Source organism: Penicillium oxalicum, chromosome III (genome assembly GCF_001723175.1).
Source record: "Penicillium oxalicum strain HP7-1 chromosome III, whole genome shotgun sequence".
NCBI lineage: Eukaryota > Fungi > Ascomycota > Eurotiomycetes > Eurotiales > Aspergillaceae > Penicillium > Penicillium oxalicum.
Window position 1 is genome coordinate 235,384 of NC_064652.1, and position 24,218 is coordinate 259,601.

At 50.5% G+C, this 24,218-nt stretch overlaps 11 protein-coding genes across 11 annotated transcripts; 5 read left to right on the plus strand and 6 right to left on the minus strand.

Annotated features, from left to right (window-relative positions):
- POX_c03560 (uncharacterized protein) lies at positions 1-1,111 on the minus strand (the record flags this gene model as incomplete). Its single annotated transcript, XM_050112454.1, has 4 exons — positions 1-194; positions 454-559; positions 628-755; positions 1,036-1,111. The coding sequence occupies 4 exons, from the start codon at positions 1,109-1,111 to the stop codon at positions 1-3; spliced, it is 504 nt and encodes a 167-aa protein (XP_049970010.1).
- Positions 1,112-3,326: 2,215 nt separating this feature from the next.
- Positions 3,327-5,131, plus strand: POX_c03561 (uncharacterized protein; the record flags this gene model as incomplete). Its single annotated transcript, XM_050112455.1, has 4 exons — positions 3,327-3,783; positions 3,899-4,087; positions 4,141-4,553; positions 4,613-5,131. The coding sequence occupies 4 exons, from the start codon at positions 3,327-3,329 to the stop codon at positions 5,129-5,131; spliced, it is 1,578 nt and encodes a 525-aa protein (XP_049970011.1).
- A 1,123-nt stretch (positions 5,132-6,254) lies between these two features.
- POX_c03562 (Ribonuclease T2) lies at positions 6,255-7,309 on the plus strand (the record flags this gene model as incomplete). Its single annotated transcript, XM_050112456.1, has 4 exons — positions 6,255-6,484; positions 6,595-6,889; positions 6,968-7,163; positions 7,260-7,309. The coding sequence occupies 4 exons, from the start codon at positions 6,255-6,257 to the stop codon at positions 7,307-7,309; spliced, it is 771 nt and encodes a 256-aa protein (XP_049970012.1).
- Positions 7,310-8,009: 700 nt separating this feature from the next.
- Positions 8,010-9,135, minus strand: POX_c03563 (SWR1-complex protein 5; the record flags this gene model as incomplete). Its single annotated transcript, XM_050112457.1, has 2 exons — positions 8,010-8,706; positions 8,771-9,135. The coding sequence occupies 2 exons, from the start codon at positions 9,133-9,135 to the stop codon at positions 8,010-8,012; spliced, it is 1,062 nt and encodes a 353-aa protein (XP_049970013.1).
- Positions 9,136-9,943: 808 nt separating this feature from the next.
- Positions 9,944-10,692, minus strand: POX_c03564 (uncharacterized protein; the record flags this gene model as incomplete). The annotated part of the gene is made up of 2 exons (XM_050112458.1): positions 9,944-10,333; positions 10,393-10,692. The coding sequence occupies 2 exons, from the start codon at positions 10,690-10,692 to the stop codon at positions 9,944-9,946; spliced, it is 690 nt and encodes a 229-aa protein (XP_049970014.1).
- Positions 10,693-11,708: 1,016 nt separating this feature from the next.
- On the minus strand, positions 11,709-11,981 carry POX_c03565 (uncharacterized protein; the record flags this gene model as incomplete). Its single annotated transcript, XM_050112459.1, has 1 exon — positions 11,709-11,981. The coding sequence occupies one exon, from the start codon at positions 11,979-11,981 to the stop codon at positions 11,709-11,711; it is 273 nt and encodes a 90-aa protein (XP_049970015.1).
- A 919-nt stretch (positions 11,982-12,900) lies between these two features.
- On the plus strand, positions 12,901-15,211 carry POX_c03566 (uncharacterized protein; the record flags this gene model as incomplete). Its single annotated transcript, XM_050112460.1, has 8 exons — positions 12,901-13,074; positions 13,130-13,876; positions 13,958-14,128; positions 14,182-14,350; positions 14,412-14,480; positions 14,538-14,548; positions 14,604-14,638; positions 14,701-15,211. The coding sequence occupies 8 exons, from the start codon at positions 12,901-12,903 to the stop codon at positions 15,209-15,211; spliced, it is 1,887 nt and encodes a 628-aa protein (XP_049970016.1).
- Positions 15,212-15,574: 363 nt separating this feature from the next.
- Positions 15,575-16,315, minus strand: POX_c03567 (uncharacterized protein; the record flags this gene model as incomplete). The annotated part of the gene is made up of 2 exons (XM_050112461.1): positions 15,575-15,987; positions 16,054-16,315. 2 exons carry the CDS (start codon positions 16,313-16,315, stop codon positions 15,575-15,577), a joined length of 675 nt encoding a protein of 224 aa, XP_049970017.1.
- Positions 16,316-19,955: 3,640 nt separating this feature from the next.
- POX_c03568 (putative dihydroorotase) lies at positions 19,956-21,318 on the plus strand (the record flags this gene model as incomplete). The annotated part of the gene is made up of 3 exons (XM_050112462.1): positions 19,956-20,010; positions 20,126-20,205; positions 20,386-21,318. The coding sequence occupies 3 exons, from the start codon at positions 19,956-19,958 to the stop codon at positions 21,316-21,318; spliced, it is 1,068 nt and encodes a 355-aa protein (XP_049970018.1).
- Positions 21,319-21,494: 176 nt separating this feature from the next.
- Positions 21,495-23,065, minus strand: POX_c03569 (uncharacterized protein; the record flags this gene model as incomplete). The annotated part of the gene is made up of 4 exons (XM_050112463.1): positions 21,495-22,103; positions 22,182-22,508; positions 22,741-22,975; positions 23,043-23,065. The coding sequence occupies 4 exons, from the start codon at positions 23,063-23,065 to the stop codon at positions 21,495-21,497; spliced, it is 1,194 nt and encodes a 397-aa protein (XP_049970019.1).
- Positions 23,066-23,623: 558 nt separating this feature from the next.
- Positions 23,624-24,100, plus strand: POX_c03570 (uncharacterized protein; the record flags this gene model as incomplete). Its single annotated transcript, XM_050112464.1, has 1 exon — positions 23,624-24,100. The coding sequence occupies one exon, from the start codon at positions 23,624-23,626 to the stop codon at positions 24,098-24,100; it is 477 nt and encodes a 158-aa protein (XP_049970020.1).
- Between the last annotated feature and the right edge of the window lie 118 nt (positions 24,101-24,218).

A 24,218-nucleotide genomic window follows, 5' to 3' on the forward strand; every position in this document is an offset into this window, starting at 1 on the left:
CTAGAGATCCCATTGATTTGGAAAATATAACTTTGGGCCTAGGTGGTCGCTGCAATGAATGGCCGGCCGCTGGTGGAAATATATTTCGCTCGTTTTTTCAATCGGATAATAATTTTCACGGAAATCTGTAGCATCCATGAACTCTTCTTGTAGATGCTCAGCTTCAGCCTGTTCGCCGGGGAAGAAAAACTGAACTGAAAATCATCTTGAATTAGAAATATTATTTCCTGCTTGTCACTGAAGGGTCGGAATTTCACCATTCATAAACTAAGACTGACTAGTTACGTCCCGACACTTTCTCCCAGGGCGGTCTTGGACTGGTAGTACCATGTACATTTATCCAGCCACGCAATTCTGTTAGGCATTTCATCCATGCAGACGCCATATATCAACCATAATACTGTGGTTTGGAAGAGGAGAGGAATAGGAAAGCGGAACGGGAGCGAGACTTACAGCCACTGATGGAGGCACGACCCGACTTGAGCAGGTAGACGTGATACTTGTCCTTGAGCGCATAGACTTGCTTCGGGCTAAGTCCGGTGTACGAAAACATGCCGTTCTAGATCGATTCGATTTAAGTGAGTCGTCCAGATCAGATGAGGCCGGAGGATGTACGAGTCAACTTACCTGCTGAATGATGTGCTCCCAAGTCCCGGGAGTCTTCAAGCGAGTGAGTTCGTCGTAAAGGGCCTGTCGCATAGACTTGATCCGGGAACTCATCACCTGCAGGTCCCTGTGCCACTGAGCCACCAGGTCTGGTGAAAAGTAACGAAAGTCAGGGTAACTTTCGCAATGAAGCAATCATCCGGTAAAATTTTATACATCGTCTTCTTCAGTATTATCCTACTGCTGTCGTACTTCTTTGAAAGGATACCCGGAGCCCAGATTAACAAGTGCGGTAATATTATTTAGCTCGATCAAGCCTCAAGGAGATATTGAGTCCTTCTCTTTGATATGGCTGTTCGAGATACATACTTATTTCCCAGGCATCTTCTATTCTATACTGAACCGATCACAAGGAAACTGTGGCCTCACCTCTCGAATAAGCGGGATCAGAACCATGCTTGTAAGCTTCCCATGTTATCTTGATATCTCCGGCATTCTCGTCCATATTGGCCCATGTGCATCGTTATTTCTCTTAATTGCTCATCAAAACCACAGGCTCGTCGGATGAAACATCGAGAGTTTTCGGGATAAAAAGGTATCCAGGCCTGCACAATCAGTATCCATACATCCAATGACTCTTGATTTTCAAGACCTGTAGATGGGTCTAGTGTAAGGTCCACAGCAACTGCATCGGTTTCTAGCTTTTTACGTCTCCGTTCATTTTCAACAATATCCTTTAGACACATTGGGCGATACATTTACCGGAAATCAGCTGATTTTGAATCTCTGACTTGCAAGTGGCGTTCCCAAGCTGATAAATTGACCTTTGTGCAGGATACGCCGTTGGCTTCTTCCAGCAATTCTGCTACCTTGAAAAGCAGCTCCAATTCCCGCAAGAGTTTTACTTTACTAACTCCGTCACGAATAGAAGCTGGGCAGTGATTCTGCACGGTCAGAAAGACCAATGGAGACCAGTGAATGCATCAACGACATATTTATCGTGTCTAGAAATTTGACAGCCCGAATTTGGATTTCAAATGTGTTTCGAAAGCCCACAATCCATCAGGTCTCTTCCTATAACTCCGTCAATCGACCGCGCCTGTACTCGAGCAAACAGCCCGACACCCTAGCATGATATCCCTGCAATCACCAGCATAATACGACGAAGACTTCACGCTCGTGCGAATATGACTCTTGCTACCTGTTCGGGCGGGGTACTAAGAGAGGTGCATGCCATGATGCAGAGTTAGCCACTTGGCACCCCAGCTTTGAACATATCCGATGCCATGATAGCCCACGCCTCATTATCGCCAAGTAAAAAGGAGACAGCGGGAAAGAGGGAAGAACGAATGATGTGCCTTCTCGAAAGCTGATCCTGCCGCCACTTGAACGGAACACCTGTCAGTACGAGAGATCAGTCCTCGACGCAGCCAGCCGTAGCGTGGTCCATGGCTTGTGTGGCAGCCTGCAGACGGGCGAAGCCAGCATAACGGAGCCTTTAGACGAACCATTCTGACAGTTCAGAAGATCGCCGGTTTGAATTTAAATTCTAGCGTGCGCTCGGCGTCGGGAGAACGCGTTCTTCGATGCAGGCTGCCGTGGTCTGATTCAAGACGATGAACGAGGAGGCGCAGAATCAACTTCTCTGAGTTTCAGGGTGAGGAAAGCACGAATGAGTCTTCGAGGCTCTTGTCCACTTGGACATGAAAGGAGAAGGCGATTGCTGCAGAGGATGCGGTCTAACTCTGTGGTGCGTTGCGGTCCATGGCAGGGGAGGTTTCGCCGCGAGGTTTATCATGCACAGACAAACACGGGCAGCGTTGGCTTGTCGCACGATTCAAAATAGGCTTCGTTGAAGGTTTCTATGAGGACAGAAATTCCCTGAAGCCCCGATGCGACGAGTTCTCCCGCCGCCGAGAACAGGTATTCCCTTAAAGTGATTCCAGGTGATGGCTAGATAGGATGCATTGAGAAATGTCCCCAGCCAAAGATTCTTCAGCGCTTCGTCAGGTTCAACGAGCCCTGCATATGTCACGCAAAATCTGGTCAGTCACTCGAAATAGGCAGGCTGATTCTCAGGGATCAAAGATCACCCCCTCGACCGTTCTAGAAGAACGACGGTTTGCTGATGTGGATATTGCTTGAACAAATTGTGGCTCGATTTGACCCACTACAATTCTCGGGTCCTTTTGATCCTGGCTGACGGTGCATTACTGCATTAGCCCCCTCAGCCAAACCTTCACTGGGCAGCTTCCACAGACCTTCAACCGTCAAGAAAAGGACAGCTCAACATAGAGAGTCCAGCGCTGCGTACACGGAGACCGACCCGACCCGACCCGACCGATTCTGCTTGATGTAAGTTTTCAGAATCACTCCTTCTACACGACCCAAAGTCACTTGCCTGTCTGCTGTCTTTGGAGAGTGCGGGGAACTTTGAAAGCTGACATTGGATCCTTTTCAGAAACAAACGAATCAGAAGCGACTGGGGCTCCGTGAGATGGGCGGCTTTGTTTGGCGTTGCGATAAGCGGGTGTCGGCGCTAAGTTCCAAGCCAAGGCAGCCAAAATAAGCAGCCGCACGCTTTCACAACGATCAAAGAATAGGACTCGGTCGAAATTTGACCCTCTTCAACCCTCCTTGGTTCTCGTGGAATCTCGATCAACAGTTCCCAAAGAAAGGTCTCTCCCCACGGCCGTTGCAACCACGTCGAGGAGCCCAACATGGTTGCGCAAATTGCCGTCATCGAAGAGACCGAACCCCTACTCGCCGATGAGTCGACAGTCTTTGCCCCCGCTCGCTCACAAAGGAAGAAGTTCACCATCTTAATAATTTGTGCCATTTTCGTGCTCGCAGCGGACATTGGTACCTTCATCTCTCTCGCTCCCGAAACTGCCATTCTAGAGCAGATTATCTGTCGCAACCAAGGAGTATTGCCCGTCGAAGCGGACCCGGCGCGGATTGGGACTCTACAAGGAATTGGGAGTGATCCATGCAAATCGGAAGCCGTTCAGGCAGAGCTGGCGCTGGTCCAGGGCTACAAAGATACATTTGAGGTTCTTCCCAGCATCTTGCTGTCTCTCCCCTATGGCGTGTTGTCCGATCATTGGGGCCGCAAGCCGGTCTTGTACTTGGGCATCGTGGGAATCCTGCTGGGGGAGCTCTGGATCCGTTTGGTGGGTGAGTGGTTAAACCGGCCTTTCCCCAAAGTCCAAGCAATGGAAGGGAGGAGAGGGGGGCTGCTCAGTACATGTGGAGAGATTCAGACGTTCAAGATGCTAACGCATCTATCTAGCAATCTTTTCCAATGTAGTTCCGCTGCGATTGATCTGGATGAGTGGACTATTCAGAATTATCGGTGGCGGCGACCAGACGCTCGTGACCATCGCGCTGGTCATGGTGGCGGACATTTTTTCAGAAGAAGAAAGGCATAGTACCGAGCAAATTGCAAATGCCCTCGCACAGCGCTCTAACCAGTTCATAGGTCCACGGCGTTGTTCCGTCTGAACGCATGCGCCATATTCGCCGAAATTATAGGGACCCCCATTAGCGCCTGGCTTATGCAGTATGATTACTGGATTCCGTATACTCTCGGGTATTTTATTGTCATTTTTGGATGCATCCCGGTCCTGTTTCTGCCAGAGACCCTGCCAGAAGCCAAAGCAAACAAGGCAAGATGGCTCGATCAAGCAAATTCGACTGGCAGGGAGCCCTCGGACGTTGTGGACGCGAATGCCGCCGACAATAATGTCCGAATCATCACCAAACGCTCAATGTGGCAAGAGGTCGCGGATCAAGTTCGGGAATTCACAGATTCAACGCAGGTCATCTGGCGAAACGTTGGGGTTTGCCTATTAATCCTGAGTCTTTTGGTCGCCATACTCAGTCGATCGTCCTCCTTCGTCCTCCTTCAATATGTCTCGAAGAAATATCATTGGAGTCTTGCTCGGGTACGTGTCTTGCGTCCGGAACCCGATGGCGTTTTGTTCTCCGGCTAATACCACTGCAGGCGAGTCTTTTGATCTCCATCCGCGGCATTTTCACGCTCCTCAATTTTCTCGTCATCATGCCCGGGATAACCTTTGCCGCAACCAACTATCTCAACATGCACGGCCCGCATCGCGATCACTATATCACGTTGGGTAGTGGATTACTCATGACCGTCGGCTTCCTGGCGGTAGGGCTGGCTCCATTCCCGCCACTACTGGTCATTGGGGTGGTGGCCCTGTCTTTGAGCTCGGCTTTTCCCATCACAGCACGCAGTCTGGCAACCAGTCTCGTCCCCCCAGATCATGTGGGCACTCTTTATTCGGCCATCACAATTTCCCAATCTATTGGAATCCTCGTGGCCGGTCCGCTCTTTGCTTACCTGTTCCGAATCGGTTTGCATCTCGGCGGTGCATGGATGGGGATGCCCTTCCTACAGGCCGGTCTGCTCGCAATCATCGCGACCGTGGCTGTGGCATGTGTGCATGTTCCTGCAGCAACTTGCGCCGCGATTGAAGAAGAGGAACAATTGTTATCCTGATTTGGCGTAGTTTGCGAAATAGACGCTTGACAAGCATTGCACTCGGGAGAGACCGTAGCCCTTCCAATCCTCGCAGCCCAAATGTTTCTTGTATCGGGCACCCGTTCTATTTGGCCTCCCGAATCCGCGTCGAGCGCACAATCCACGGAAGATCCTCCGCTCGGTCTTTGATGTCAAAGTGGCTTGAGAAGGAACTATCTCACGCCGCCTTGTTGTAAGACGAGGCTCGCGGGACGTGGAGACAAACTCGCCCACTGCAGATGATTATCTCGGAAGAACATTTACTCGGAGATACTGCAATCCTAGTCACACACCACGGCCAGCGTCCAGGTGGCGTTTCTCTCCAGTGATTCGCTCGTAAGCGGGTGATCGGCAATTCCCTTAATCTCGTACGGTTGACTTGGCTAGAGGTCCACTGCAAGCGATGCAACCTCAACTCGCCCGGATCGCTCCACACAATGCTGGGGACACGAACCCCCATTCGCTCCGATTGATCTGGCAGGACTTCCGACGGAGACCTTGGGCACCAGTCACTATCGCACCCAGCCATTCTCAATCGCGATTGGTGGTGTTGTCTGCTTCTCTTCTTTTGCTCCGGTCGGAGTCCAGCGTTTTCTGTTCGTCAGACCGGTGGGCTAAGCAGGAACAACTCGGCCGCTAACTGCGTAAAGCGGGCCAATGCTAGAACTAAGTTACTAGCTTACTGACTAGGGCCAACAAGCTCTGGAGTCTGCAGACAACTAATATCGTAGGGCGAAACAGAACTCTGATAGGCAACCACTGAGCGAATCAAATGCGGGCCCTGGAAGCATGTGCTGCTATCAGTCGTGATCGACACTGTTTCGCGGAGAATATTGCCCGCTTTTTAGGCCGGTGGCCTGCAGAATGCCCCGTTCCTTTGCACGATCAGGATCAACCTTGGCGGTTTCTTCAGCAGAAATGGATGTCTGGGAGCCAACATCTGGTGCGTCCGGGTGGGCTATATATGTCCCATGGGTCCGGCCCTGGAGTTGAACATTTATCAGCCATCAACTCCCCTCCCTTATATCAATCCATTTTCACGTCTATACGGACCTCTTGAACCCCCATCTCTTCAATAGGATCACTTTGCTCGGTTAACAAAATGACAATTTCTCGCTCTTCTCTTCTGGGCCTGGCGGCCACTTCGCTGGCGACAGGTGTGTCTGCTCAACTGGAGACTTGCAGTAACAACAACGTCTTCAGTTGCCAGAGCTCATCTCAGACCCCCACCTGCTGCTTCAATTACCCTGGTGGCGCCCTCTTGCAGACCCAATTCTGGGACACCAACCCTTCCACCGGTCCATCCAACTCGTGGACTATCCACGGTCTCTGGTGCGTTATGACAATCATCGCCGTCCTCAGTTGTCCAAGTCCCCAGCGAGACTTCTAGAATGATAAATTTATCCATCGCGTCCCCTCACATCCTAATCCAAACTTCTCAGGCCTGACAACTGCGACGGTACCTACGAAGCAAGCTGTGACTCCAGCCGTGCCTACACCAACATTTCCGATATCCTGCTGTCTCAGGGTCGCGACGATCTCCTGTCATACATGCAGGACTATTGGGTTGATATCAACGGCGATGACGAGTCCTTCTGGGCCCACGAATGGGGCAAGCACGGCACCTGCATCAACACCATTAACCCCGAGTGCTACAGCAACTATTCCCCACAGGAAGAAGTCGGCCAATTCTTCCAGAAGGTGGTTGATCTGTTCCAGGGTCTTGATACCTACCAGGTCTGTCAACCGCAGCACAGAGCGAACATTCGCTGGGAAAGGCTTTGGCTAACCCTTTTTTTTTAATTCCTTCCCTAGGCGCTCGCCGATGCTGGCATCCGCCCCAGTACTAGCAAGACGTACAGACTCAGCGACATTCAGGCTGCCCTGAGCAACTTGCACGATGGTGCTTCGGTCTACCTTGGTTGCTCCAGTGGTAAGCTGAACCAGGTGTGGTACTTCTTCAACGTTGCCGGCAACGCTATCACCGGACAATATGAGGCTGTTGACACCTGTAAGTCTTTTTTCCCCCACCCCTTGTTTCCAGATGAACTTTTTGCATGAGGAAATGGATTTGATCTGCCTGGCGGATACTAACAATTGGATACAGTGACCAAGTCCAGCTGCCCCAGCACTGGTATCAAGTACCTCCCCAAGTAAATGAATTAAGATCTGGCTCGAGTCTTTCGGGCCCTTTGAGAGATAGCGTACTCTATGTCCAATATTCAACAAAAAGTCGCGCTGAACGTGACAACGAATTTGATGTTATAGCACTACGCAAGCTCAGGAATGAGAATATGATTACATTGATCAATGACCAACGGCGACTTCGCTGACTTTCTCGAGAAAAGCACAATAAGCGATGTCGGAGTTTGACCGCCTTCTACGGAATTGATGCTTCTCAAAGACATCGGAGTGGCTCCAGATTTCTGTAGAATAAACTTGGTCATTTTTCACCTGTAATGAGGACACTCATGGTCCACGAGACGTCCCAGTTTGAGTTGAGGCGTGCTGCTTTGGCAAAGTAGGAGCACGACGGCTGCTCAGGATTTTAGAGGCCGACGAGCAGCTTTGCTGGTCCCTCTCCGCCAACGAAGACTGAGGTGTAGGGCACTTCTCACGGAGATGATCATTCCTGGTTCGAGCCCTTGGCCTCTCATAAAATGAGGTGAAGATCAGATTTCGAGGACATTCGGTCTGTAATACTTGTTGCCTCAATTCACACAAAGGATGCGTGCTGCAGCGCACCGCGTATGGGGCGATGGCATTTCCAACTTCTTTTGCTTAAGATATGGCAGTGGCCTCGGTGCGGATGAAGCATCAGTTGGGGTGGCATGAAACAGCCCAATAAGCTATGGCTTCAAACCCCCCGAAGCCGAGCTTGGCGAGCCTCTTCATCTCTCTTAGATTCCACTCGTCCCAAAAAGTCCATCCGGCCAATATAGCCTTCCTTTGCCTTGCTGTGTGTGCGAAGTTCGTCCTTGATGCCCGCCTTGTCCACATACTGCGCCCAATCCAGCCGAGATTTCTCCACGGTGTTGATCTTAGGGCCAGTGGCATCTGCCGCACTGTCAGTGAGGGCTTGTTTCTCCCAGCTCTTCTTGATCATATTAGACGGGTTGGGATCGAATCTCGAAATTTTCCGGAGAGGTCGACGTAGATTGTGAAGGTTCTTTGTCTCGTCGCCCTCGACCACTTCTGTGAATTCCACATTCTCTCCACCGGACAGAAACGCTTTGGCCTCGGCCGAGTCTTTGAGTACAAGCTTTTCTTCGGTGATCACTTCGCCCGCGAACTTATAGGTTCTCTTGATTCTGACCATTTGCTCTGTGTGTTTGCGTTGAGAACTATCGCCATTCAGTTGAGGAGCGACATGGGGTGTCCTACTAGAGAGGGGCTCTGGACCGGATGCTGCTGGTGCTATCTCCTCTTTCTCGATTATCTGGGGTTCGCTGAGGCTGACTGGGTTCTGCAAGGAATTCATTTGCGCCCAGAGGGCATCAACATCTACTGTTGCGCCATCGATTCGAGCAAGCGGTTTTCGCTCTTCTTCCTGGCTGCTTTGAAGATCAGAGAATGCAAAGGTCACTCAGAGGGACCAGTCATCAGGAAGAAGCTCACATGTGCTTTTTCATCGCGCGTGTCCGCACAAACCCCCCCGTCCCCGTTTCCTCGTCCTCATCAAAATCCACATCCTCACCGATCGCTTGTTCATCGCCTTTGGTCTTCTTTTTCTTCGACTGAGTTCGCCCTTCTCGTGCCTTTTGTATCGTGACTTCGTCGCCAGAATCTAATTCTGCATCAATAGCCTCATCGGACTTATCAGTCTTGCGTTTCTTCTTGGCGGGTTCGCTGGATTCTTCCTCGTCGGAGGATAGTTCCGAGTCGTCCTGCACCGTATCGAGCTGGAAGTCTTCATCCTCGGCAGACTCGTATTGCTCGTCCTCCAGATCAAGAGCTGCGGTCACAGTAGGATCAGCAGACATCTTGAACTAGGCAATTGATCGTTGGCTGGGGGAAGAGGCAGCGCGATAGAAGAGACGCGATCTAATCATTCATCATTTTGCCGAAGGCGGTACTGATAAAGGATTAGGTGCCGATTAGGCGTGAAGCGCAGTATGGCCTGAGGCAGTACCTGCCAGTTCCATGTCCTGCGACCGTGGTGGCTCCACCTGATGTAATTGAATTGGGGTGACAAGGCTCATCACTACCTAGGTAGGCACAGATAAACAGAAAACTCGAGATGCAGGGACTGTGGATGAACCATACAATTGGTGGCGTCATCAATTGCGTCCAGCCTTCAAGACTGATAATCTCTGAGTCAATGGAACCTTGTTGAACCACCTGCATGAGCCTAAGTTCGTGCCTGGTCTCAAATTCTCAGCTGTTAGTCAATATACAGTAGCCAGATTCAAGAGTAGCAATTCTACCCGCCTGGTCACCGGTCAGAAGTCCAGGAAAATCCACTCTTATAGACCAAAGTTGCATGGTGTCAGTCGCTCTTCCTCCTTAGATACATTACAATTACAAAAGCAGGGGGAATCTGCAAAACCACCACCAACGCACAAGGATATGCAAGGTCAGTCGGGACATAAAACTTAGAATAACGTACAGAAATGAAGGGAAAGAGAAGGGAAACCCAGAAACAACTTGTCTGCATGAGCTACTTCAAGCAGCACACTAGCCTGTCGGTCTCCCAGGTCCATGATAGGAGCCTACCAAACGATAGATTGTATGCGAAATTCCATGAACCGACCTAAGATCTGATAAACGCCAAGCCACTTGTATCGGTAGTTAAGCCTGGTATACCTGCTTAGCCGCAAAGTCAAGTTTCTCAATCCGCGCATTTTCTTCACGACGGCGCGAGACGTCGCGCTGAGCTAATGTGCCAGCAATTGCGGCAAGCGCCATCAAAATCTCCAGCCCAAGTAAAGTGCACAATAACCCGAACCCAGCTCGCGTCGCAATGCAGTCACGGGAAAATTCGATAGGTGCTGTGCCCAAGCCACCTGGTGCCTTCCACTTGCATGTCCAGCTTTGCAGGGTTTCTCCCCGACTGAAACCGCTCGGGTAGGATGCAGACGGTCGATAGATGGTGAAAGTCACACCCACAAGGGCTGTCAAAAATCCGGCAAAGGAAGAAGTCAATGCATAAGAGTTGAGGAGACCGATACGTGGATGTGGCTGCGACAGATGTTAGCGAGACCTTTTTTCACTTCCAAGAAGCTGCCCGATAAACTTACAGAGGGAAGTAGAGCAACGACCGCATAAGCCAAATTCAGGACTGCGATGACGCATCCACAGGCCAACGAGGCAATGGTCGGTCGTACATCAAGATTAAGCGGCCAAAGGGCCAGGCCAATACTCGCCCACTGCGCAGTGTCCTGGTGATGGCGTAGCGGAACAGCTTCACACGCAATCACTGCGATAGCTCCGGCTGTAGCTATGACAGAAAGTCCTAGTCGGACTAAATGAACAGTACGAGTACGCTTGAGAAATCTGGACTCGTCAAAGGAACCAGCAGTAGATGCATTCGAGCTCATCGTGAGACTAGATGTGGCACCGGTACGGAGAGATTTCGGTCAGAATGTCCGGATTTCAACCTTGGCCAGCAAGGAGATGCGACCAGAAGATATCTGGGCTCCACGGACTCGTGAGATTAAAGAAAACCAACGAAGGGAATGGTTCAACGATCAGTGTCGAGGAAAAGATCACACAATCGCACTCATTGATGGAAGATGCTTTGGACTTTGTATTGACAAGATGACAGGCATCTCCAACTCAAGGTGTGACCAACGCTCAGCACGCTGAGAGACCATGTTCATCACAAATGGCCATTATACATGTACACGGGCGCCTACCAACACGAATGATTGGGAGGATCACGCATGTACTGACATTAGCATCGGCTTGGCGCAAGGTTTTGTGGGTTAATCCTGGGATCTGATTTGGCTATCAGCAGACTTGGACATATCTGAAACACGACTTTATGCCTGCAGTCTACAGACATGCAAGCCGGGAGGAAAGCCGCCCATGCATGGCCCACATCAAGTCGAGTGTCAGGAAGCCTACAGGCCGAAGAGCACAGCAAAGCAGATTTTACCACTCACACATCTGTCAGGTGCGGTCGATGATGTGCAGATCTAATTTTAGTTGTGTAAGATGTAATTATGATCACCACATTTATGTTTTGTGGAATTTTACTCGACGTTTGGCTGCATCTTGTCGTTGCGTGGTGGTGCCCAGGATGAGGTGGTGATTGGTGTCGCCGAAGCGCCGGCGGACAGGAGGCGGCCACCAGCGCTTGTGATGTGCACTTGTTGCCCCTGAACCGGATTTTGAGGATGCTCTGGCCGAGCTGCTTTTGCCAAAGCCCTGATCTTGTACAAGGAATCCGGGGTCTGTTGAGGACTGTAGACATCCCCAACAACCTGAACGGGCTATAAACTCGACGATGTTGATCTTTGCCCCCATTGACGTGATGTGAGATGGCTCATGACCCGAGGGTTATCTAATCAACGATCACGCGCGCCCCTGGAAGCCGTTCCCTTCATGTAACCTAAATTTTCCGCATGGGGGGGCTTGTTGCATCCTTTTCATCACCAACTATGAGAGTGGAAAGAATGAGAATTCTGTGGCCATCTCTGCGTGTACACTCTCCATGATTCTGATCGATTTTTCTTGCCTGACTGCAGGGGTCAATATTGACAGCCCAACTGGAGACGACCCAGGGAACTCCAGCGTGTCGGAACTTAAGAGCATCTGTGCGAATCGGTTGGCCGCAGGAGGTTTCTCCTAGACTGCCCAATTGATTTTGGGCATCAGTCTGCATCAAGGGCAAAAGGCCTCGATTTGAGAGTCATTGAAGGATCGATGCAACTGTTTCTCCTTCTTGTTTGCTGGAATGGCCGAGGGCTATAAGCCCGGTCCATCCGAGTGGACGCCAGTTGGATATCAAACCTTGCGGCGAGTATCCCTTGCGCAACCCAATATTGATCAACCACGGCTGGTCCACCTCGTGAACTGTCATGGAGGATAATTGGAATCGCATTAATAATGAAAGAAGCACACAAATCGATGCAGTCCACATCCGTTCGAGGCTCTCATCCACGAGAATCCTTGATTCATTGAAAGCTCCTTCTTGCAGTCCATCTTGGTCTGGAATGTTATTTGATATCTCTTGGCACCATGCGCCGAAGATCGGTCCAGCCCATTCACGCCGCTCGGCTGAAAGTGACGTCCGGGACGCAATCTCTTACCGGAAATGACAAGTGGCGGGCTCCATGACTTTTTGTATCTCACATGGAGGCGTAGGCCTCCTGCCGAGCATGTGCTTGATACTATCACTGTTGTAGGTATCTTGAAAACCCACATCCACATTGCTCTACCTTACGTCGGAAGAATCCAGCGGGTCGTTCCTTGGAATGCGGGTGACCTCCTACTCGACAATGTATAATCTTACAGCTCTTATCCGTTGGGTCTGGATTGGGCCTCGGAGCTAGGTGCCAGTGGATTGCAGAGACTTTCGGCCGTGTTGCGCAAAAGAAATTCAATGAAATCTCCCGGCCAACATTCCAAGCACAAGGGCATCCCATGGCGCATTTCGTCAGAAAAGGGCCTACCTTCGCGATGACAGGCAGCAATCCTGTTTCCACCATGCCTGCGGCTCAGGTTGTTTAAATGTAGTCTTGCATCCTGGCAGCTACCTCGTGGAGCAGGCTTACGACGACTTACCCTGGAGTATGCCGATCATGGCTTCTCTATTGGAGTCGAAGCTCCTTCCTCTTCACCTGGCATACTTCTTCCTCTTCTCCATGATCGGCAGCGGCATACTGTACGCTACGTCGACGCAGATCGTGAATCTGCCATACGTTGATGCACTGTTTATGAGTGTCAGTGCTATGACTGGAGCCGGTCTTAGTGTGGTTGGTGTCAAATGAATTCTCTGACTTACAAGTTCACACCGGCTGATGTTATTAGGTCGATCCCTCGGTATTAGGGACACTGCCCCAAATCACCATCTTCATTCTGTTCATTCTCGGCCATTCGATACCTATCAATGGGGTCATCACGCTTCTACGTGCTCTGTCTCTTCGCAAAAGACTGATCAGGGGTCAAGAGGCGACAGAGAAGGGTCATATTGATTGCCAAGAATCACTACCCGAGAAGCACATGATACCCACCGAAATCTGCAGCATTGTAAACCCGGCAAAAAGTCTAAGTCCATTGAAAACAAATGTCACCGACAGAGAGATACCAGCAGACGGTCCCTCTCCGGTTGGGAGCGAAGACATGCGGCACAGTCGTGGCCCTCTCATATTTACTTTTGCGCGTTCTCCGAGTCGGGTATCTGCGGGCCCTACGGCGACAAGAGAAAGACCCAAACTCGCCAAATTGGGTTCAGTGCTTGCGATGGCCGGGCCCAAGATCGACAGCCTCATGGCTCACAAAGACCACGTTGGGACCTTGAATACTACTAGTAAAGAAGACTGGACTGAATACAGAGCGCTCATGATAATCTCGGTCTCGACTTTGAGCTACGCGGTGATATGTCCTTTGATCGGCATTCTCAGTGTGGGTTTTTGGTTCCAGATGTGCCGACCAGATGTCCCACGAGAGGATGGAGTTGCTCCTTTTTGGGCCGGAGCCTTTCTCGTTATGTCCTCATTCGCCAATAATGGCATGTCTTTGGTGAATAGGAACATGGAGCCGTTTCAAAGAGAGTGGGTATTTCCCGACGACATGGCTCCAGCGGCTTTGAATATTCCTTTTCCACCCCGCATTCTTTGCTGATCCCAAGTCTTCTAGGGCGGCTCCGCTTCTAATTTGTGGAATTCTGATTCTCGCTGGAAACACACTCTTCCCATGTCTTTTACGATTGGTCATCTGGACGAGCAGACGGATGATCCCCTTGACCCCCAAATGGGCAATATGGCGCCAAACTTTCGACCTGGTTCTCACCCAACCTCAAAATGTAACGTTTCTAGATGACACGTCTAATTGCAGCAATATTTTGCTGACCTCTACGACAGCTCTGTGGATTTCTTTATCCAGCAGGACACACCTGGTTTCTCGTCGGTACGGTCGTATTGCTAAATGTCATCATGTGGGGTGGGTTCGAGTTGGCTGCGCTTCGGGATCTTGAAATCGGAACGCTTCCTCCAAAGTTCCGAGTTCTAGATGGGCTATTCCAGGCTTTCGGTATGTATTGGGTTTAAACCTCAATCCGTGTGAAAAGACGCTGAATTGAAGATTCCTGCAGCTATCCGGGGTGGCGGATTCGCGGTCGTGGCCATTGATAAACTCCCACAAGCATTACTCGTGATCTATGGTATGTCGAAGATGCTCCAGCGACTTGACTCATGGCGTTCACTGACATCTCGTTTAGCTATTATGATGGTAAGGGAGCAAAGCGCGCCTTTTCATTTGGATTGTTTTAACATTTTGCGTTTAGTATCTCTCTGCCCTTCCGACATGTGCAGCTTTCAAGTATGTCTTCTTTGCCATCGCCCGCACTTCGTCTTGCTGCGAAACGTACTGACCTCTCTCAGGGACACCTTTTCGCCTCAAATTTCCGAAGCTGGCAATGCCTCTTGTCTCGAGGCTGGTGTGGCGGGTTTCAGGAATGAAACCCGCCATGGTGCTGAGTCCATGCTATGCCGCAGCACCTTTTATTACGAGCGTCTGCGTAGCCACCTGAGCCGAGACATGTGGTGGCTCAGCTTTGCCGTCATCATCATCTGCGTGGCCGAGTCGCGAAAGTTTATTGATTTCCCGTTGGCCTTCTCCACATTCAACATCATCTTTGAAGTTGTCTCTGCTTACAGCTTCGTCGGTGTGAGTGTGGGATATCCCGGCAAGACGTATGCGTTTTGTGGAGAATGGACTTCGTTCAGCAAACTCCTGTTGATTATGATCTCGGTTGTTGGTCGACATCGTGACGTGCCGAACATGATCATGAAAAAACCTCGGTTCGTTAACATTGATCAAACAGTCCACAGGCAAACGATAGCGCCAGGATGCGATCTCGAATTGGTGCCTGCACACGCTCGTCTGGATTGATTTATGACAAAAACTTTTCTTCCACGGGGCAGATATGGTCCTGAAATTATCATCACCAGGCTGCATTTTGGACAAGCATCTTATGACGGTGGCCAGGTCCAAGCTCAAAAGTTCTGGGTTTTTGTTTCCCCGAAGACTCTCATGTTAACACGCCGGCCAAAAAGTCAACCCTTTCGCGATCGGCGTGTATGTCGATAGAATCAAGCTCCGTTTGAGCTTGACATATCAACCTTCAGGGCTCTGTGATGCGAAGCTGTGTTGATTGCGAAGCTGCAGTATGTCTGGCATCGTTGCTTATCCTGTGATAGCTCCAAAGCGGAAGTGCAGAATCCTTTGCGAAAAGGTGAACCCCGCATCATCCCTTCAAGGAGGTTGGACAGTCAGAAAGACCCGAAGATTTCGTTCGGTTGATGAACTCTGACGTGAGGTCTCGATGGCATCATGGATCACCCTTGAATGGTACTCGCAGGAGTCCTCCGTGGTCAGCCCCCGTGCCAGCACGGAGCCCACCCATTCCTCTTCTTCCACGGTTGGACAGAAGCAGACAGCCAGTTTGCGCAGTCGAGGTAGCCTGGTGAACGCATATAGCAGGGCAATTTTGTCCAGCGATTCGCTCATGATCTCTTGTTGTTCTTCGCAGATATCTTGCAAGACATCATATATGAGCATGTACGAGGGACACTCATCTGACAAGAAATTCTGACTTTCGTCGATCCATTCCCTATAGTCGCTTGGTGTCAACAACTCCGAAGTGAAGCAATCAAAATCCAATATATCTGCATCACTCATTAGCTCAACCTTCGTACTTTAGTGACACAGGGGACGAATGTCGGGGCTCATACCGGTTCTTAGGATCCCTGGAGCCGCGTACGTCAAGGAACGCACATGGTGTCGGATATTCGAATTTGACAGGCTCTTTAGCGCTTTCAAGCTCGACGTTGAAAATTCAAATCTGACGGCACGAAAGAGAATCGGCACTGATACATCTCGCAGCCGCTTGTTGGTGCACGACAAGGATTCAATATCTCCGGTTTGCAGGTGTCTCATGATTCGCATCAGGACAGTGACATCGAGAAGATCGAGCTGTACTTTTGAGCTGATCATGTTCACTCTTCCCTTTGTTTATCTTGTTGCGCTTCTTTAGATCTCTCAAATTCACCAGGCGATTTGCAATGGTCTACTTCACCTCGTCCTGCAAACAACTCGAGTGGGGAAAAAAGGGGGGGGAAGGAGTTGCTCATCGCAAGTCCACTTCTTTTTTTTTTCCCAAATGTGCTTAGAACCCAAAAGAATTCCCCGAACATCCTGGACGTGGACCTCCATGTCATTTTACGTTGGCATCGCCAGAATTTTCCGATGTGCGGTTATGATCGCAGTAGTTAGTCAACCTTTCTGTTTGTCCGACTTTGGCGATTGATTGGGCGATGGACGCTCAAGGACTGGAGTCCAACCACCATCAAGAAGCACCAAAGGATTCTCCCATGTGGGGGAGGTGAGGAAGGGGGCCAATTTCTCTGGAACAAGTTCCGAATCTTCTTTGGATTTGCACGGACGCACCTCCGTTCGGGAGGTCCAAGTCTTTCGGGCCCTTTTTGAAGCCTTTTTCCATAGACGGCGTCTCAATAGTGTGTGCACTCGCCCCGCTTATGCTCGTCACTCAACTGACTCGGGATAGTGCCATGGCGGTTGCTCGTTCAGGTACTGCTTTCAGTATAGCGTCTATGCGCCGTATACGGGTGTTGTCCATGCAGTCGGACGCAATCATACCAATCACAAGAGGCCCACCACATAATATCGAACCCCCATCGGCCGCACTGACTTTCTTTCTTCGGCCTGAATTCCGATTCTCTGCATTTTCCAGTGATGGATGCATGGATAAGCTTACAAAAGCCGGATATCTTCGGCCGAACGCAAATTGCCACCGACAGCCTGGCGACTCTGCACTCTGCGCCGGGGCAGTTACTGCAGTGGCTGGTACGGTACTCCCCATCTCAGTGCCGAGTCGCCGGCTAAGAATATTGACGAATGGACGTGGTGGATGTTTCCACCACGATCATGAAACTGCTCCATCTCACCAAGTCGACCTCGGTCGGTTTACAAAGCAAGGCCTGCTCGCGGCCTCACTACAGTACATCCGCGGTCCGCTCGGAACAGGATAACTTTCCAAGGCGGAAGGTTATAGAAAGTCTCTCTCGAGATTCCCGTATCGAGTCCTTTCTTTTCTCCTCTTTTCAGGGTAGGAAGGAATCCAAAGAAACATGTCCAATGGATTGAGGACCAGGATCATTTGGTCTCCAAGAGGATCAAACTTTGATGGAAGGGTCATATTTATCGTAACATAGTTGGCTCATGCCAATTTTCTGACTCGCAAACTGACAAGCATTCCCCATGATTTCGATGAGCCCTGATTATTGGCCTTCCACCATAGCGCAAGCTGCCCGGGCAGTCTAAACAATTGCCGGACGGCCCGACAAAAAGGTCGACGGGGCTTCCATGACATTTTCTGGCTTCACGCCCCCCAGCAGGTTCCCACGTTCCCACTCGACTGGGGGGTCACAACTGGGAGGGGGAAAATAATTAAAACCAGAAAAAGGTCCACCTGAACTCTGTATCCACGACTGTCCGGCGTCTGCAATGCTAATTTGTCCCGGTAGTCCACACGCCTTTCGTTTTTGACTTTTTCGCTAGCAAAACTATTCAAGCCACCGACCATCGGGAGACAAAAATGGGCGTTCTTCCCCACTTGAAGAGCTCGTGGTCCTTTGCCTCTCCCGCTTACCAGTTCACGAGCAGGCCACACTTTAAAGTGACCGTTTCTCCACTGTCGCAGCCACATGTGTATATCTGTAAAGACCAAGGGCTACACCTGAGTATAGGAAGAGGATCGTGTTGACCCCTTTGTAGTTCTCTGAAATTGTTTATGCAAAGGCCATAGCTGACCTCTTCTCTCTCTAGAGTCGCTGCACATAGTTTCAAAGTAAACCGTTCATCTCATGCAAGACCGCAGCTGTACTCGGTACCTTCGTCATACCTTGACGATGCTCTGACTTAGTGCTGAGAAAGGAATGTACTTTGACTCCTCGGTGTTCCGCCTAATTGATAACTCTCCCCTGCTAGAAGTGGATCATCCTTCCTTCGGACCATTGCCACGTTTGGATGGCGAGATTTTGAGACCTTCAGAGGACAATTCACCTCCTTATAGGAGATTAGTCTCAAATTTGTGTTCATTTTCTCTCATTTCTCTTTGTTTTGTTTTTTTTGTTCTCTCCGCTTGAGAAAGGGTAATTGAAAGAACCAAGACCACAAGGAGAAACCAGACAACGACAGAAAGACGAAGAACATGAAGAAGATCTGCCTATAACAATTTATCCCATCGCAACCTCGACTCGACTCTCACTTTTTTTATTTCTTTTTTTTTCACTTTCGCAATGAGCCGAGTTGCCGATTTTGCCGGAAGAGGTGATCTCATTTGGATCTGCAATCGACATTGCCGCCGATGGAAATTTGGGGGAGGGTACACTCACGATTCAATCCTTCCAAGGATGGCCATGTGAATTATTGGGGCCCCTGCCTAGGTTCGCTACCAATGTTCTGGTCTGTTGTCGTCTTTCAAGAGGTCCTTATCTCACTCCTCCCTAGGTAATAGGTATATTAATGGCGGTAGCACCTCACTAGCAACTCCACCGCCTGGATTCGATAGGTGGTCAACACCTGCCTCCACATATTATATCTGAGTTGATCGAAACCTAGTATGATTTGATCTCAACGGACAGAGCTGGGTTGCCCGATAAGGTAGATTGGAAGGAAAGGTTACCATCCCGACACATTAGCAACATCCGGATCCCTAATTTTTCTATTTTTGCCGTAGAATTGGTTCAATGCAGAGACCTACGATGCTATCTTGCATGGAGAAAGAGGAATGTTGTCCTCTCCGACCGAGCGATAGGCAAAGCAGGAGACGGAGAAAGGTCACTTTGAAATCTCTTGTCGAATCAAATTAGTGGGAGGGATAAAGCCGTGGTCAGACCACTGGATAGACTCGGCCCACAGCTTCTAAAACCCAGTGATCCGATTTTTTGCCTTGTGTTTTTTTTCTCCTATTTTTTCACTCTCCTTTATATTTTATTTACTTATTTTTTTTCAAAAAAAAAAAAACGGCAGAAGGAGTGAAGATATTGGTTGATGATTTGATGGGTCCAATTGATCAAAGTGACGCTGCCAAATCTCCCCGTAAGACGATCGTAATCTGACTCTATTTCTGATCACCTGACAGGCTGACACGATGAGTTGGGTCACGGGACTTGACACAATGGCTGCAGGTGTTGTGATACTCGTTCGTCCCAACTTTCTTTCCTCCTCTCATTTCTCACCAACATAAGACTAAACGTTCGAATGTCGACAGGTTCATGATTATATACTGTATCGAGCATCAGTACCGTCCTTTGATGTACTATAAACTCTCCAATCCACAATTCCACTCTCTACCCTCTCTATACACCGAAAAGCCCACCAATTGTGGCGGGGAAACCCGGCCAGGGCGCAACCGCCCGGCAGAAAAGGAAAATGGTGGGGGGTGAGCGTCTCCGGCGGGGGACAATCGAGCTCTTGATCTCTTTGGATCTCTTGTAACAGTGGAGAGGATCACACACACACACCTCGTTGCTTCTCATCTTGATTCCGTGTCCGATTCTCAAGAAGGGAAAAAAACATATCAAAACAAGAGCCTCGGTTCACTCGTCACACAATGCCTCTTTCTCAGCTCCAGGGAGTCAAGTTGCCGGCCTCGGCGGACTTTCATGGTATGTGTGGGAGACTGTTTCTCTCTTTTGCTCTTGTACCGTTCGCCACGACCCAATCGGAGAGGGTCACTACTCAAAAATGAGAACAAGGCAGGGTCTAACTGACTGGCCACAGTCCATTTGCGGGATGGGCCTATGATGGAATTGGTGACACCCACTATTCGCCAGGGTGGTGTGAATACAGTCTTTGTCATGGTGAGAATAACAATACCATCGAAACAAGAAGGCCAAAGAAGAAGAGGGAGAAAAAAAAAGAGACAAAGAGGAGAGAAGCTTGCACAGAATGGACACCCAATTGCAAAATGATATTCAGGTCGGCTAACATGCAAAAAAAACACCCCCCCCTCTCCTCCGGGGGTGTTGAGATCTGTATAGCCCAACTTGGTTCCACCCATCACCACGGTTGATCATGCCTTGGACTACAAGAAGCGCCTGCAGGCTATTGAGCCAAACGTCAACTACCTCATGTCCCTGTACCTGCACGAATCGATTACCCCCGAGACCATCGTCGAGGCGAAGAAGCGTGGTATCACCGGCGTCAAGAGTTACCCGGCTGGTGTCACAACCAACTCGAGTTCTGGCGTGGTGGATTACACCTCCTTCTACCCAGTCTTTGCGGAAATGGAGCGCCAGGGCCTCATCTTGAACCTTCACGGTGAGGCTCCTTCCAAGGGGGATGTGACGGTGCTGTCGGCCGAGGAACGATTCTTGCCCATCTTGGCGGAGCTGCACGCCCGCTTCCCCAAGCTTCGAATCATCCTGGAACACTGCACCACCGCCGCGGCGATCGAGGCGGTGAAGCAATGCGGTCCTACCGTCGCTGGCACCATCACTGCGCACCATCTGTCCATCATCATTGACTCCTGGGCCGGTGACCCATTCTGCTTCTGCAAACCCGTGGCCAAGACCCCCGCCGACCGTGATGCGCTCCTCCGCGCAGCTGCATCCGGTAATCCCAAGTTCTTCTTCGGTTCAGACAGTGCTCCTCATCCGTCCGCGTCCAAGCGCGGCGGCGAAAAGATTGCCGCCGGCGTCTTCACTCAGCCGTACACCACCCAGGTCGTCCTCGACTCATTCGAACAGGCCGTAGAGAACGGTGTCCTCAAGGATGAGGACATCACGCCAGAGATCGTCGAGGGATTCATGAGCAAATTCGGCCGTGCCTTTTATGCCATTGGCGAGGAACAGCAAGATTTCATCAAGGTAGAGAAGAAAGGTGAGAAGATCGTGGAAATTTTGAAGTCCGACAAGACCGATGTGGTTCCCTTCCGCAAGACCCAGGAGACATGGACAGTAACTTGGCTATAAATCACCCAAGCATTTCGTTTTCCCCCCGTCGTCTTTCTCCAGTCTGCGAGCTCGACCCGTCAAACAGACAGAGAAACAAAAAACAAAAGCGAAGCAAGCATATTTCCAATTACAAAGAAGATCTTCTGTCACTCGGAGAGAAGGAAGGCCTGGCTCGTTGGGATATCCAGTGACACTCAGTCTTTCCGTGTCTGTGTAAGCATGCTTGCCACGCTCTCCAAAGCCTGAGCCTCGGAAATGTCGATGCGACGGCCCGCAACGACCGGATTGCCGTTGTCGCTCACAGCCAATTGGCCGGCGCGTTCCAAATGTAGTCTGATTCGACTCTCGATATATTCTCTGCGTTCATCCCGCTTTGTCCTAGACGTCAATCCTTGGGACGACCCGGGCAAGCTAGCCAATTTGGGCCGTAGATTCTCCAGAGTAGCATGCAAGGCCGGAAGTTGAGACAGGATAAAGGTGGTGTTGGTGGTCAGAGGAGCATATTTCGTATGAGCACTGGTGTCTACGCCAACACGGAGCTGACGTGCCGCGGGACTGGAGGTGAGGAAAGACAGGTCCACCGGTTTCACAGCTGCATCCGCCTTTGATCCGTTTTCAGCGCGATCAGGGCTCACAGTCTCCACTGTGGATAAGATGGACTTGAGTTGCGCGATGACGGCTTCATTTCGGGCGGATTCTTCTTTGAGTGACCGCGTGAGCTTTCGAGTCTCCAAGACTCTCTTTCGCAGGGCAAGAATGGTCTCTGGGGTGGGTGCATCGGGGCTCGGTGTGAAGGACAGTCCCTACCAGGTCAATTCTATTAGCACCGCGCGTGGTATAGAGCAAAAAAAAAAAAAACCACAGCTTCGTGCATGCCATACCTCGTAATGTTTGAGCCGCACCCAAAACAGGAGATCCTCCGGCACAGTGAGGATATTTCTCAGGACGTAGATCTCGAATTTGTCAAATGCCTTGTCCACATTGGCCTCCAGCAATGTTTCCAGCTGATGCAACCCATTTTCAATCTCTAACCTCGCTTCCGGATAGACCACATTGCCATCCTCGTCCGTATCGGGTATTGTCGACCCATTGTTCGCGTGTCCGAATCCTAGGCGCTCGGGTGGCGTGGCAAGAAGACCCGATTCCAAACTTGAGATTGCCTGATAGATCAAATTGTTGATCGAGTTGATAATGTCGTCAATGAGCGACTATATTAATACAGAATCTTCCGTTAGCCACACGTCCACTCTCCTCTCTCTCTCTCTCTCTCTCTCTCTCTCTCTCTGTTTGCTTTTTTTTGTGCATATTTTCCTCAAGCGACAACTCGCGACGGTGGTGTGCCGCCTTGTACCAGGTACCGTCCTCCGGTTGTCATTGAAGACCATGAACGGCGCCGGATCTCAACCTCCATGTATAGTCGCGGAGACTATATGAACTCACCAGGGGTGTATAGCTAAAATGCTCCGTGAGCAAAGACGTCGTCGCATCGTTCATTGCAAGACCAAGGAGCCCCTCGTCACGGCGGAGCTTGAACTTGTGGAGTTCTGGGCGCGCGCGTGTTGAAGACAAGACGCGCCGAGGCGGAGTGCGGGTGAGGGGTGCAGAGTACGTAAGCAGACCGCCCTCCTGGAGTTTTGTCCGGGCAGATTCCAGCGTCGGAGCGGGGGAGTTGGGACTTTGTTGGAGAAGAGATCCCAGTGGCTACCCGGCTTGCATTAGCATTCCATGATAGGCCGTCGTACCTATCGCCATAGTCAATGCTCATGTGATGGTCGCAGGTTGGGCTGGAGATTGGATTTGGAGTATCTTCGTCTGGAGTTCATTCGGATTCCCCGATACTGTTATCTCGAGTCCTGGCGCATGAACCGTTGGCCATGATGCATGAACATGGATCCGCCACTATGAATGTCTCTTGGGCGGATTCGGTGGTTACACATGCCTCGGAATTGAGACTACAGCCCTTACTTCGTAATATGACCACGCTATGTCCCTTCCATCCCCTGGCACAACATAGGGACCCACGTGAGAAAGATTTAGATAGGATGGACAAAGAGATTCCACGGAAGGCTAGAGATTCAGACTAAGTGAAGTGGGCTGGTCTTGAAGCCCCGACGCGCGTGCAAGGCGTTCTTCCAAAAAAAAAATGGTGAAGATGGTGGCCTGGTCGTCTTGTCAAGCAGTCATGATATAAGAGACCCCTCGTTCCGTGCAGTGAATGTCCCGCGACACCCAGCCAAGAATTTTCCTTCTAGACATTGTATTTTGCCAGTACGTGTGTTTCTGATACGCCGATACCTTCCGTTGTCTGACCAAGTCAGGGAAAATGCAATCTTCAGAGCCACTCCGAGTGTTGGTCATCGTATCCCAACGGAGTTCCTTGTACAGTCACAGCACAACCGCACCCGATGGGATTGTGAGACGAGCATTGCGACTTCTCGCAAAGAAGGGCATGCGGGGAGTGTCGGATGGGCTTCCACAGACCCGGCTCCTCGCGGTGCAAAAGTGGAAGAGCCGCACCTATCTCGTCTTCGACATCGCCAACGATAGATACGACGCAAGCCGTGGCCATCTGCCGGAACACAACCAGCTCAGCGTGGTGGTCACCCACTTTAGCAAGAAGAGAGCGGCGTATCCAGCAAGCGCTTGGGTTGCTCAACAGGTCAACCATGATGTTGCGATGCTGCACAATGCCAACGGGTTTGATGCCCTTCCCCCATTCATGGAAGACCACACCCTCGGAGCACCCCCGTCATATCAAAATCCCCGCGATATCTCCCTGTTACATGTCAAATACACATAGCCCCGCACTGAAAGGGCTGTGGTGTTCGGCGAGACACAAAAGTGCAGGGACTGAGATGAGTGCTGGCTGTAAACATCGCAAAGGGGCAGAGGCAGTCTCCCGAGCGACTTGCGATGCT